The sequence below is a fragment of the Notamacropus eugenii genome, chromosome 1 (assembly GCF_028372415.1).
Source record: "Notamacropus eugenii isolate mMacEug1 chromosome 1, mMacEug1.pri_v2, whole genome shotgun sequence".
Classification (NCBI taxonomy): Eukaryota; Metazoa; Chordata; class Mammalia; order Diprotodontia; family Macropodidae; genus Notamacropus; species Notamacropus eugenii.
The window spans coordinates 593,254,064-593,269,274 of record NC_092872.1 but is presented as its reverse complement, the minus strand read 5'-3'; the positions used below and the strand labels follow the sequence as shown (position 1 = coordinate 593,269,274).

At 38.6% G+C, this 15,211-nt stretch overlaps 1 protein-coding gene, 1 long non-coding RNA gene and 1 pseudogene across 6 annotated transcripts in view; 2 read left to right on the top strand and 1 right to left on the bottom strand.

Moving 5' to 3' along the window:
* Positions 1-15,211, bottom strand: part of LOC140520555 (uncharacterized) — a 93,881-nt gene that overhangs the window by 7,880 nt on the left and 70,790 nt on the right. The gene's annotated exons all lie outside the window — the stretch shown is intronic.
* DZANK1 (double zinc ribbon and ankyrin repeat domains 1) overlaps positions 1-15,211 on the top strand; it is a 136,169-nt gene that overhangs the window by 63,294 nt on the left and 57,664 nt on the right. For all 5 annotated transcript variants that reach the window (XM_072634537.1, XM_072634535.1, XM_072634539.1 and 2 more), the window contains 3 exons: positions 356-478; positions 1,188-1,352; positions 6,706-6,907. In XM_072634537.1, the coding sequence (XP_072490638.1) occupies positions 356-478; positions 1,188-1,352; positions 6,706-6,907 (490 nt within the window). The remainder of the gene's footprint in view (positions 1-355; positions 479-1,187; positions 1,353-6,705; positions 6,908-15,211) is intronic.
* On the top strand, positions 6,926-13,292 carry LOC140520550 (transmembrane and coiled-coil domain-containing protein 6 pseudogene; annotated as a pseudogene).

Here is a 15,211-nt window from a genome sequence, read left to right as displayed (position 1 = left end):
GTCCCATTCCATTAGAACCAAATAGGGCCTCAGGTTATATTACATTAATTATTTTATTGCCTAACCATCATTATTCCAATTATCATGCTTATTAGGATTAATTCCTTACATAAGCTTACTACAGGTATACCTGTTGCCCTCCCACAAAAGAGAACCCAGGAACAGTCTGTCCTATATAGAAAATATTAAAATCCATTTTATTTTCTGGCCAGAAATCTTTCAGTGATGTGCTCTTTAGCTTTGCTGTATTGCTCCACTAAGTGTTAGAGTTGTTTGGTTTTGGTTGTTTAGTTGAGGAGGGGGAGAATGGAGGAAATATTATTTATCTTCCTTAAAAATAGTTTTGTTTCACTAGCCAATATTCACTGGAGAAGTAACTTCGCCTCCTATCAGTCAAAAGGGAGCAGCCATTTCCTGTTCAAAATGTGGCCGTAGGAATCGTTGTGATGCACGTTTTTGTGACTGGTGTGGAGCTAAGGTATGTACATTCAGCTCAGACTTCTTTAGCCCTGATCTTCTTAAAGCTGATCTGGTGTTTCTGCTCTGTAGTTTCTATTAATTCCAAAATTATTTCAGAAAAAAAAGAACTGCCTTATTAATTGAATTAATAGTCACTAAAATCACTGCCACATGGCTCTGGTAGTTGCTGTCAGAATTTGTGTTCCATTGACGTAGCCACTGGGAACCCTGGGTCACTTTGACTAAAATCCTAGTCTATTATGATATCTCCTCCAGGTATAGAGATGACCATGTGCTCTTGAAGATGATACTACCTGAGCAAACTTTGGGAAGTCCTCAAGACCCAGTGGCATTCTCTCTCTCTCTCTCTCTCTCTCTCTCTCTCTCTCTCTCTCTCTCTCTCTCTCTCTCTATCCCCTCCCTCCTCGCCATCTTTCACCATCTCTCCCTTTCTCCTCCTTCTCCCCTCTTCTTCCTCATCCTCATCTTCATTGTCTTCTTTTTCTTCTCCTCCTCCTCCTCCTTCTTCTTCTTCTGTCTTTCTCTAAGGACCATCATCATCACATTGATTGCAAGATAATAATTTTTTTCTGCATGATAACTCTCATGAGACCATTTCTTACATTGCATAGGGGCTGTGATTTGCATTGGCAGAAGGAAGACCATATTGATAAAATCACGGATCCTTGAAATTGTCACTAAAATGAGAAATATCTTCTATTTTACAGCCTACTGTTCCTGCTGGCTCTTCCATTTGTGCTAAATGCAAAGCTTGCAATTATCCAAATGCTCGATACTGTGGATCTTGTGGTGATTATGTGGAACCCTTCACAAATGTAGAATCTAGTAAGAGTGTGATCTTTAATGGTAGAGAAATGGAGACTCTTTCTGAGGTAAGATCTAAAAAAAGAAAATTCCACATAGATTCTTTGGAATATATATATTCTGATTATTTGTGTACTATCTGCCATTGTGTATCTGATTAATGTTTGAGATATTTGTGTTTTTATGGAGAACTTAGGCTCAAAGTATTTAAATATGTAGCACGTAGTAAATGAGGGCATTCCTGGTCAGTTGAGTTTCTGTAGTCCATTTGCCAAAATTACAGGTGTGGACCTTTTTTTTTCCTAGAAAAGAAGCCCTTCTATGAAGAAAGTGGGTTTAGTCTCTGTCTCTTTGCTAAGTGATGTTTCCTTTGCAGAGTGATGCAGAAATTCTTGTTTGTCTTTCATGACTATAGAATGTTGTCACAGATGATTGTCCCCTGAGAGTGAAGAGGATGGAGGAACTCTTCTGGGGCTAGAAAGCTTTGGAAATGGTTTTACTCTTCTGTTTGGGAGCCCTTGGGGCCCACAGTTTCTTTCCCTTGAACAAAGTATATAAACAATAGAAATTTTTATCAAAGAAAATTATAACAATCAAACAACATACCAAAGTTTATGGGATAAAACTAAAGCAGTCCTTAGTTGCCGGCAACTGGCGGATCAGAGGCGGGGTGGTGATAGAAAAGAAAGAGATAACAGCATCGGGGGCTAAGCAAGCCTGTACCATTTGTACACGACTAGTACATGACTGATTTATTGATCCGAGGGTCAAGGTTATATACTCTCTCTAGCAAGCAAGCAAGCAAGGTTATTCCCATGAGAACATTTTTAGTTTACATCTTTTACTTCCTTATCTTAGTTCCTTCTGCATAACAACCTTGGGGTACACAATCAGGGTCAGGACATCTCACCCTTGCTTATCAGGAGTGGAATTGGTGACTCAGTTTCCTCAGAATGTCAGCCTGTACACTAGTACAAGTCCCAAGTACCTCACATTCCGGACTCCATCAGTACTGGCTCTCTACACTTAGTGGAAAAAATATCTCTAAACATTTTTGTTAACAAATTTATTAATAAAAGAAGTAACAAATAAATCACTGAATTTAGCATACAAGTAAAAAAGAACTAGAATAACAACAAATGAAAAATTCCTGACTAAACGACAGAGTTGAAATTCTAAAAATCAAAGACAGGTTGGATTTGTACCAAGAATTCAGCATTGCATCAATAAAAAGATGCCTTTCAGTGTAATAAACCATATGAATCATATAAATAATTACAATTATATGATTGTATCATATATATAATTGTGCTGAAAAAGATTTTGACAATATTGTTTCAATTTGACAAAAACACATTAGAAAATATAAAAATAAGTGGATTCCTCCAATACAGTAAACAATATTTTCCTAAAACCCAGAACAAATGTTATATAATACAAAAAGTTTAGAGGCTTTTCCAGGAAGATTTGGAATAAGCAAGGATGCCTTTTATCACCATTACTTCTTAACATCGCGTTAGAAATGCTAGCTATTGCTATAAGACAAGAAAGAGAAATTGAGAGAATAAAAATAAAGAGGAAGCAATATTTTATTTTGCAGATTATATGATGATTTTCTTAGAAAGTCCTAAAGACGCAACTAAAACAAATTAAAAGTTGATAAATTCATCAGAGTTGCAGGATATAAAATAAATCAAACATAATTCATCAGCATTCCTTTACATCCCTAACAAAACCCAGTAGGAAAGACATAGAAAGACAAATTCCAGAATGTACAAAATGTTTCTGAGTCTATCAAGACTTACCTAGGAACTATATGAATTTAACTACAAAACCTTTATTGAAATAAAGACAAGCATAAAACAACTGAGGAAATATTCATTGCTTATGGATAGGTTGAACAAATATAGTTAAGATGACAATTCTATCTAAATTAACTTTTCAGTGCTATACCAATCAAACTACCAAAGGAAAACTTTATAGAGCTAGAAAAATTAATTAAATTCACATGCAAGTAGGAAAGAAGGAAGCCTTGCAATACTGGATCTCAAATTATACTCCAAAGCAAGTAATTTGATATGGTTGATAGATTTGGTGCACAGCATACAGAATCAAATGAACACAGCCTAATGTTTGATTAACCAGGTAAGGACTCATTGTTTTACAAAAGTTACTAGAAAAACCGAAAGAGTAAGTCAGTTAGTAATTATTTATTAAGGATACTATGTGCCATGCACTATGCTAAGCTCCAGGGATACAAAGAGAGGCAAAAGTCAGTCCCTTCTCTAGGAGTTTAGAGTCTATTGGGGAAACAACATACAAACAGTTATGTACAAACAAGCTAAATACAGGATACTTTGGAGATAATCAACACAGGAAAGGCACTAGTATTAAGGGGGAATAAGAAAGGTTTCTTGTAGGAGAAATTTAAGCTGGGAATTGAAGAAGTCAAGGAAGGTGGAGGCAGAGATGAGGAGGAAGATTCCAGGGATGGAAAGACAACCAATAAAAATGACCAGAAGCAAGAGATGGAATGTCTTATGTGAGGCAGAGAGAGAAGGCCAGAGCCATTGGATTGCAGAGTATGTGGGGGTGGATTAGGAAGGACCTTGAATGCCAGAGAATTTTATATTTAGTCTTGGAAGTGATAGGGAGTCACAGGAGTTAATTGGGGGGAAGGGGGAGGTGCCATAGTTAGATTAGGACTACAATTTAGAAGATCACTTTGGCAGCTGGGTGGAGGACAGACTTGAGTGGGGAGATACTTGAAACAGGCTGACCCACAGCAGGGACGAATCAATCAATCAGTACACATTTATGAAGCATTTACCTTGTGCCAGGCATTGTCCTAAGCACTGAGGATACGAAAGAAGCAAAGGACAGTCACTGCCCTTGATCACCTCACAGTTTAATGGAGGAAACAACACGCAAACAAATACATCCAAAGCCAGCTATGTGCAGGATAAATAGGAAATAATGAAGAGAGGAAAGCACCAGCAGTAAGAGGGGCTGAGAGAGGCTTCCTTTACAAGGGGGCATTTTAGTTGTGACTTAAAGGAAGCCAGGGAGGGGAGGAGAGAAAGCATTCCAGACATGGGAGAGCCAGAGAAAATGCCCAGAGTTTAGAGATGGAGTGTCTTGTTCATGGAAGAACCTTCTTGTCACCAGATTGAAGAGAATCTAGTGAGGAGTAATGTGTAAGAAGACTGGAAAAGTAGGAAGGCGCTCCCAGAGTGAGGGCAGTGTCAGAGGAGAGCTTTGAACTTGAGGGACTTGGGAGAACAGTGATGCCCTTACCGAGTGATCTCTCATCTGACCACTGTTTATAATCTGTCCTAAGAGGACAAATAGCTGTTTGTTCAGAGCACCCAGCTCCCTCCTCTTGAGAAAGACACTCCAATTTGTGTTTTAGGTCTTAATGTACAGTTACCTTCTTTTCCTCTTCTGGATATCCTTCTACTCTTCATCCTCTTGGCACAGATCACTTTTCTGCCATTTCAGATAGTTTATTAAGGGGGAGGGGGGAGAGATTCATCCTCCCCTACTCCTCCCCCCCACCCCCGACTTCAATTAATATAATCATGGAAAGTCTAGAATGTTATCACAAGGTGTTAATTGTAAGGGTGGTTACACATGGGGAAATATTAATGTGTAAATAGAAATGAGTATAAATTATGACCCTTTTATGAGGAGCAAATGTATTTGGTTAGTTTAAGAAGGGAATGATAGGATTTTTTTATACAGGTGAGTTGACTGAGTCTCCAGAAGCTTTAAATTTGCTGGAGAAATTCCAGAAATTTACTAGTCTAGTTCTTGTTCACTAATTCATCAGCTCAGAAGTTGGAGTTAAAAGTGGCCCAAGCAGGCTCCAAAGGGGGCTCAGAAGGATTTTACAAAGTGAGGAAGGACTTCCAATTCTAGGAGTCATAAGCAACTCCTTTGTTCCTCTGTATCATACAACTCTCGTACCCAGGGACATTGTGTGTACCTGTAGAAAAGGGCTATCCAATTTTATGGGGAAATGTTTTATACCAACTGTTTTTTGGTTTTTTTTTTACCATCTTATTAAATACTTTTGCTAAGAGCTAATTAATTGTACTGGTTGATTTTTAACGGGAAGCATACTGATGGAGGGTTGTGAGCCACAGTAGTAGAAATAGCCATACAGAGTTTCCCTGAGAACTCAAGGTAGCAATTGCACCTCTGAGGACCCAACCTGTGAGTGTGTCTGCAAATTTGGAGTAGCTAGAGGATATGCTATATTTTGTTTACTTATTTTTTCCATTGAATTTCCACATCTGGTTTTGAAAGAATCTTTAAGGGGCAGAGGGTGAGGGGTGAGGAATGCATTCCTTGAGTTCCCTCATCTTCACTTCCAGAAGGTAGATCAGGCTACATGTGCCACACAGATAGGAATCACTTGGCCATGGCAGAAATACAAACATTGCACACTTAATGCATGACATACACAAAGGATGGGGGTAGGGCAGCATACTATGTATATGTTCTCTCTTATAGTCAATATTCTTAGCTTTGTTTTAAAAATAATTTTATTTAGAACCCCACGAATGCAAATACAAAAAGTATTTCCATAGACAAAGCAGAATGGGGGGGGGAAAGGTATTCAGTTTTGTTTTAAAATCTGCTAGTGAGTATTTACAACTTGTCTTTTAAACAGCTCTCTAAGACTTTTACAATCTATTACATCCTCCTAACATCCAAATTCACCTTCTTTTCGCAACTTAATGGTCACGTATCTTTCCTTTCTCTGTAACTTAGTGTTTTAGCATTTTGTTTTACTTATCTTACTGCTCTAACTTCATTCTTTCCTCCTTCTCTTTGATCCCTTTCTCTCCATCTTTTTCTTCCCAAGTATCTGAGTCCTCTTCCTCCTCCTCTTTCATGCTGAGTTCTTTTTCCTCACTTTCTCCCGGAATTTTATCTCTGTCCTTCTCAAGACCAAAGTCCTCTAAACCATTTTGCATGGTTTTCCTGTCCCATTTGTTCACCTTTAGTCCTTTCTTCTGCTTCTTCTATAACCTCTCACAAAAGATAGAAACAGTGCTGAAACTACTTTAGTACTAACATTCTTGAATTCATAAACAACTACCTGGGCATAATTTAGACCCTTTTGGAAACTGTCCTCCCTATAGAATTATGGTACTTATTTAATGAACAAAAGCACTTCACAGTGATCAAGTGAAGTGGGGTGAGTGAGGACAAAGTAAAGAGTTTAGACTATTTCATTTACTATTTTTCTCCACAACATCCTGCATAGTTTGATAGTTTCCTCTGTTCAGTGTTCATTTCTCTAGAAAAGATTTTCTTGTTTATACTTTTGATATGAAGATTAAAGAAGTTAAGAAGACTAGAAAAATTAAATTATATTTTAATTTTTGCTTTTTCTATTTTGCCTCATAGCCTCAATCAGCATGGCCACATGGTCCCATATTGAAATCTAATATGCCAGCAAAGAAGGACAAAGGCACACAAACCGCTGGCCTGTTTTACCCATCAAACAAGTTTTTGGGGAAAAAAGAAATGGATCTTGTTTCTCAAAAAGAAAGGCAGGAGAAAATGAGTGATCACAGGCCTCTGCTCACAGCCATCAGCCCTGGAAGAGGTGATGTATAGGATATGATTTCTTTAGGGATCAGTGGGGAAATTATTCTCTAGTATTTAAATAGAATATTTTCAGCTTTTAAAAAACCACTCCTGTTTTCATAAGGTATTCTTATTTGACTGTAGAAATATTGCTAGCCCACTGTAATTTAACCCCCTTAACATAATCATTTTCTGGTATAACTATTACCAGAGCATCACCTATCACTTGGTTGCCTCCCTGAGCTCTCTGAGAAAACAAGTGCAAAATTAACATTGCTATAATAATTCTCATTCATTGAATTATCCTTTTGAAGATTGGTGACCATATCTGTGAATGGCCAGAGACACATAATCAAGAGCAGAGAATCATTTAGTGTATTGAAAACCGTAGTTCTGATTTGGATGGATTTATACAAAAGAATAAAGCCCCGTTCAAGTGTGACCCAGTTTTTCTCCTTTGGAAGAGCCTTTCAAAATCTTCAAAGCCTAAATATCTCACAAATATTTCCTGAAGGGTTTATTGTTTTCTTATTTATTCTTTCTTAGTTCAAGTCAGAGGGAACTTGCTATTTACACTATTGATTGCTTTTTCAGTATATGATGCTCTTTACATTTTTTATGTGTCCTGTGAAGGCTTAAGCGTTTGTCCATTCAGAGACAGGCATGTTTGCTAACCTTTGAACATATGTATAGCAGAGACTTTCTTTCTTCTCCACACAAGTGCTTGCATCATTGGGAGCACCAGGATCTATCCCTCTCCCCTCCTTTCTGGAGATCTTTTGCAAAGTTGCCTCTAATAGTTGTAAATATAACCCAAAGAAAAATAGAAACTTAAGTTTCTGAGCTTGAATCTGGAGGTCACTGTGAACCAATACATCAAGGTGAAATCAATAGCTAGGTGGTACGGTGCATAGAGCACTGGGCCTGGAATCAGGAAGACCTATGGTCAAATTTGGCCTTGGACACTTGCTAACTATGTGACCTTGGCCAAGTCATTTAACCTCTGCGCCTCAGTTTCCTCTTCTGCAAAATGGGGGTAATGATAAGCCCCCACTTTGCAGAGCTATTGTGAGAACCAAATGAGATAATATTTGTGAATCATTTAGCACAGTATCTGGCACATAGTAGACACTTAATAAATGCTTATTACTTTCTCAGTACTCTTCCTTTTTGACCCCTCTATCATTAAACATTGTTGACCATCTTCTCTTATGGATACCCTGTGCTTGCTTGGTGACTCTGCTTTCTCTTGAATCTTCTCCTAATTGCTCCCCCTCTATCTCTTTTGCTAGATCTTAATCCATGGCATGTCTACTAACTCTGTGTGTACCTCAAGGCTTCTGTCCTAGACCCTCTTCTTTTTTCTTGCCATACTATCTTTTGTGATAATGCCATCAATTTCCAGGGACTCAATGATCTCTCAGGTCTGCTCTGGGTGTATTTCAAAATTTTTTGGTATGCTGTCTTATTCTTGTCATTTTGTTTGATAATTATTTCTATGATATCTTCTTTGACCCACTAACTATTTAGGCTTAAATAATCAAATCTTTTTAAATATGAAGTCTTTCTATAAAGCCTGCTATCAATTATAATTTTTATTCTTTTGGTCAATAGAAGATATGTTTAACAGAAACAACCACAACAACCTTGTTCTCCAGGAAAGACATAATGAGCATAAAGAGATCAAAGAGAAGTCTGTCTAAATATGTTAAAAGATGTAATGTCATTCTGAAATCTAGCTGAATGGAAAGAGCATGTTTAATGCTATTAACACTTACACAATACCAGGTTTTGGGAACTATCATGTGGATCACAACAGCTTTGGAAAGTATCCTAATAAAAATCCATATAATATTAATGACCCTTTAACACTTAACATTTAACCTAAGGCATCTATAAAAAAATGAATACTTATTCCCCAAAAGGGAGAAAGAAGAGTAATATTTGTAGAGCATATGACCCTACAGAAATGCTTTTGGAACAAGTAAACATCATTTCATTAGGCAACAGTAAAGTCTGATAGCATGTACATGTCATTGGATTTGTAGAATGTAATCAAAAGTCTGTGAAAGATTGAGTCTGTTGAAACAGCTAAACTGCTCAGTTTCCCCAAGAGGAAAGGGAACATCTACAGGAACTCAACTAATAATAGTGGTTAGGGAGTAGTGGTCAAAGGGTCAGAAAGAACTGGACTTGAATCCAGAACTTACTATCTATGCCAGTCTCTTAACCTTTTTCAGTTTCACAGGTTTATTGTGAAGATCAATTGACATCATATAGACAGAAATACTTGAAGTACTTTTATGAGGATGCAAAGAAGAGACAGAATGTAAAGAGACAAAAAGGATTTCTAACCTGTATTAGAAAGTTGGAAATTGGAAGAATGGGACACAAAAAAAGGAAAAGGAAAAGAAAGACATCTGAATACTTGGAACTACTCCTGTAGAAGAAGAGTAGGGTTCTGAACCATCTTAAGGCAAAATAGTTTTTCACATGCTAAAAAATGATGACAAGAATCCATAGGTGCTTTCCAGTACTTGATCAGAGGGAAAAAAGAGATAATGGTGACTAGAGAATCCTTTCCAAGGGGTACTGAAGGAGCTATTTATTGTCCTGACAGTGAACAACAGAGAAGTCTATAGTCTTTCCAAGGCATGAAATTGGGCTGTGATGGAGAACTTCAAACTTGTCAAACCTGCTAACCACTACCACATCTGTTGACTCATTGTGTGTCCAAGTGATGCCCCTAGGAGAAACCTAGGAAACTTTGATAAAGAACATGGAGTCCTGGGTAAAAGCCTCAACACTTTGGGGCCACAAGTGATGTTTTCATCTTTACTGCCGATTAAAGGTAGAATATTCAGAAAAGAAAGGTATCATTAAGAAGTGAATAGCTAGCCTTTTGTGCCCTTGGAGTGCCTGGGGTCATGTGGAGTCACCACAGCAGCCGCCTCGGGGCCCATGGCTACTACATGCAGGAGCAGCCGGATCTCTGGCAGGAGTGGGAGGCAGCTTTAAGGAAGGCCAGGCGAGAACAGCATCTGGTCAGCAAGAGATTGCTGAGGGACAGTGACCTAGAAGAAGCTAGAGATGGGTTCCCGAACAAGCCTTGAGAGAGCTGGAGGTGCTACACTCAATGAAGATGTCTCAACAGGGAACTGAGAAGGAAAAAGAGAAGGCATTAATCAGCCTCCAGCATAGCCCACAGCATCCTGTATCAGGCTTGAAGGCAGGATTCAGACACTCACTGGACTCCTGATTAGCAACCGGTCTTCCCTCCAGATGGAGGCAGCTCAGTGTCTGCAAGAGCTCTCTCATGCTGATCAGCCGAATGTGGCAGAAGCCTATCTGCCTTCCACATCTTACCTTCTCACATACCTTTTTGGGCACAGTGCTGACTTCATAGAACTTTGTCTCTACATACTAGGCAATCTGGCTGTGGAGAGTGAGGCTGTGCTGAGGCAACTTGTGCCATGGGACATTATTCCAGCTCTTGCTTTATGCATCCAGTCCCCCCATACAACTGTTCTGGAAGCTCTTGGCTACACCTTGTCACAACTTTTGCCGGCCAAAGAAGCTCCTAAAGAAGTCATTCTCTCTGTTTTGAACTCTGCCATCCTCCCGAATATGCTTCGACTTCTACACCCTACCCCAGAGCTGGGGGCTAGTGTAGCTCTGGAGTTTGCCTGGTGCTTTCACTACATTATCTGCAGCCAGATGAATAATCCACTGCTTATTTCCTGAGGATCTTTGTCCACTCTGGGGCTGTTGCTGATGGACTTGGCTCAGGATCTGTGAATACAGAACTGGATCTGTTGGCTTGCCCAGTACTTCAGTGCTTTGGTAACTTGCTGGCAGAGGAAGGAGTGACAGATGCAGGAGTAGGAGCAGATTTTGTAGATGAGCGAATTATAGTGGCTATGTTTATCCCCATGGAGTTCTTCATACAGCATCCACCTAGCCTAGTTCCTGAGTGCCTCTGGGTCCTCAACAGCCTGACTATAAAAGATCCTGGCCTCTGCACTTCCATGCTGTCCCTGGATCTGGTTGTTCCCCTCTTGCAACTCTTACCCATTTCACGGGTGGTACATATATTGGTGCTCAGGACCCTGTGCAACACTGCCAAGAAGGGCCCCTTCTACTGCCAGAGGCTCTGGCCTGGTCCACTCCTGCCCCACTTGCTAGATATCCTGACCGTTTCTGACTCCGAGGTGACTCTGGAGCTATTGCAGCTGCTGTTTGTACACCAGCCTGGGGCAGCTCAGGACTTTTTACAGCATTCTGGCCTACAAGCCTTGGAGAAACACGAAGAGGAAGTGGACTTCTAGGAACACATGCAAGCTCTTCCGGAGGTGGCTCTGGGAAAAAGTTCACTTGTACCGAATGCATTGGCGCTGCCACAGGCCCCCCATCCCATACCTGCTTTCTTCTAGAAGCCAGCCTTGACCTTCTGTAGTTCAGAAGTTATCATCTATGCCCCAGTTATGTTTCCCTTCAGAGATGACTAAATGGGCAGCAGGTCCAGGCTGCTCAGGGTTCTGTCCCATTTCCTGCCTCCCTCCTTTCTCCCCTTCTTCCTTTTCCCTCTTTCATATATCACAGCTTCTCTTAGAACCGAAAGGTTGAATTACATTACATTTTTTCAGTCACAAAAGAAGAAGTGAATACCTAACTAAGAAGATAGTGTCTGAGAAATGGAGTTCAATTTATATGAATTACAACTTAAAAAAAAGGAATGTATAGATGGGGATAGAGTGTGTCTAAACAGATAGGAAATGATAGATAGATAGGTAGGGTATTTATGGAGCACTTACTGAATGCAGACATTGTGCTAAGTGGTGGGAATACAGATACAAGCAAAAAAGAACAATTCTTTACCCTCAAGGAGCTTACATTCTAATAGGGGAAGAGAACACCTAATAGGGAGCTGGTGGGGAAATGTCCAGAAAGTCAGGGCATCTGGGGGAGAACCCAGATACTTTCTGAAATGGTGGTCCTGGGCAGGAACTTCCCAGTTAGAGGAGGGGACTTCAGAAAAAAATATATCCAAGGTGAGAAGACTGCTAGAAAAAAAGGCCTGTTTGCTTTCATAGAGGAACGGTTCTCAAACCTTTTGGTTTTAGGACCTCTTTATATTCCTAAAAATTATTGAAGACTCCCCCCACAAGAGCTTTTGTTTATATGGATTATTTCTATTGCTATTTGCCATATTTGAATTTAAAATATCTTGGTATTATTATTAAAATAGATTTTGCCTCATAGACCACCTAATAGGGTCTCAGGGACTTCTCGGGGTCCTTAGAATACTCTTGGCTTAGGGTGTTATATATGTGGACAAGAAGACTTGATCATGGTTGTATAAGAAAAATGTAAGGAATACAAAAGTCCAAAATGAACTGAGGCTGGCAATAAGTACTAAGGACAACCAAAACAATTTGGGCTTTTAGAAATTATACTGCCATCAAGAGGAGGATCAAAAAGGGGACTATAAAGTTACTTAGGCAAAGAAGATATGACAGTAATGGATGATGGTGAAAAGGCTGCACTACTCAGCTCCTCCATTACCTCTTTTATTTCTCAAGAACGATCTTTGGACTGGTAAGGACAAACCAACAGTGGTAGTAGTCAGCAGAAACCCAAAATAAGTGAGAAAATAATAGTTCAGTATTTAGAGGTCCTCAAAGACTTCAAGCTATAGAGAAACTATATCCTAGGCTACTAAAAGAGGCTCTAGCAGATATAATTGCTGAGTTACTCAATGATTTTTAAAAGATCCTGCAGATTGGGAGAGATGTTGAAGAATTAGAAAAGGGCATATGTTCTCATTTCCAAAAGGAAATAGAATCTGTGAACTATAGAAAAGTGAGCTTGATTTCTAAGTCCCTGGAAAATTCATGGTAAAACATGGTAATAAAGGGATAATTTGTGAACATTAGAAAGGGAAAGTTACACTACAAGTAGCATTCCTTCAAATGTACAAATCATGCCAGTCTTTCTGAAAAGACTGGAGACATGAATGGATCAAAAGGGATGCTACAATGTAGTAGTATGCTTGTGTTTCAGGAAGGTATTTCAATGTCTTTCATACTATCCTTGTGGATAGTATGGACAGATGTGGACTAGATCAGAGGTGAATTCAGAATCGTTTGAATGACTGGAACCAAACAGTAGCCATTAATGGATCAAGTGACTCATAGTTCGATTACAAGTAGGGAACTCAAAGCATTTGTCCTTTGTCTTTTGCTAGTCAACATTTTTTTTATCAGTAGCTGGAATAAATCCATAGAAGTCATTCTTGTCAAAATTGTAGATGCCATAAAGTTGCAAAGGATAGCTAACATCATGGATGACGGTCAGGGCTCCAAAGGAATCTAGAGTAACTGGAATTGTACTGAATTGAAGAAGATTAATTTGAGATATATTAGCAATCTGCAGTTTCATCACTGTGAGAATTCCCTTTACCATTACAGACTGCAATAATGTGTTGTTTTAGAAAGTTACCTGAAGTTCAGAGAAGTTAACTGGCCTGAGCACAGGTATTATGAGAGATGGGATTTTAATTCTGATCTTCCCAACTCTCAATGCAACACTCTCTCCCTATGCCATTGTGCTGCCTATTTAGTAGGGGATGAATTCTACCTTTGGGTTCAAAAAACCAAATCCACAATTCACTCAGCCAGTGATGGGGAAGGCATAGTTAGACAACAGTTTCTGGGGCATTTCATGAACTAGAGACTGGAAGATCTAACACTATTCCATGCCTTAAGTGGCATGATGGGAAAGTAATTTTGCCATATTATTCTGTGCCCTTCCCTTGTCAACCATACCTGAGTTCAATTTCAGGTGCTACATTTTAGGAAGCATATAAATAACCTGGAATATTCCAGAAGAGGATGTCTAGAACAGTGAGAGGGCTTGAGAACCTGCCATTATAAGAACCCAAAGGTAAGTTTTTAGAGCAACTTGGGATTGTTGAAAATGCTATCCATTTTCTTAAACACAGTCTAGTCTAGTCATTTCCTATTTCATTCTGAGTCTAGCTCATTGTCCATCTTCATTGTCTGCCCAAGAGGTATCCAAGATACATGCACTGATACACTAACTAAATGACAGACTATGCTATAGTCAGAACAATAGGTATTATTCATCTGCTTGGTTTTTCCTGCATGGATTGAGATGTTGAACTCTTTTGAGTAGAAGTAGATCTCATTAAGGAGATTCTGGGACTTCATGTTACCAACTGTTTAGTCATCTACAAACAGAAATAGAAAACTTAAGCATCCATAGAATATAATCTGACAGTGGCAAACATCTTTAATGATCAAACACGCAATGACTTCAAAGCAAAAGTATTTAAACATAGGGGAAGATGTTAAAAATATATTGGAAAACAGGGTTCAGGATTAAAAAAAGAAACAAAGGTTTGTAAACTACTCAGAAGTTTCCTATCTATATATCATAAGTATTTTCAAGATACTTACCAAGTATTGAATAATAAACCTCAAAAATAAAGTTGTTCATACCTAACCAAACAGGACACTGGTCTCCAGTGTTTAGACCATGGACTTGTTATACTAAGGTGAGAACAAACCTAGAAGCAGAATTTCAGCCTGTAAATCTTAGAATTTTACAGCCATCGATGACTTATCATTTACTCAATATAAATTTTATACAGGTGATAGAAAACCAACAGCAGAATTGTTTTAATCAATAAAATTCCACAGCAATCATATTGAAGGAAATGGAGATCAAATTAATGAAAAACTCTTCCTGGCTAAGACCAACCAACCCTGAAAAAAGAATGCAGAAAGGTAAAGCCTAAGAAAACTTTAAATTTATGAACCACTACATAAAAGCTGCAAATTGTCATGTCAAAATAATTAAATTATAAATATGATCAAATACTTCTTCATTGTTCTCCTCATGGTAGTATAGTTTTGACTTGATTAGCAAATCCTTAAAAAAGAAGGCAACAACAAAATTGGTTTGATTAGCAATTAAAAGTCATAAGGAGTCTTGGAGGTGGCATAGGTAACTAAAAATATTCATATATACTGACCCCATCCAAATCTTAAAAATAAAAGGAGAGGAGAAAAGAAATAGATTGTTAGCATCACAAATGAATGATTGGTGAATTGTGGGAAAAGAGGAAAGTTAATAATACCAAACAATACCTATACAAAAGAGAGATGAGTCTGCTTTACCTTCACAATAACCCTGTGACGTGGGTACTATTATTAATTCCATTTTGCTGAGGAAACTGAGGCAGACAGAGGTTAAGTAATTTGACCAGGATCACACAGGTGTATAATTTTTTAAAAAG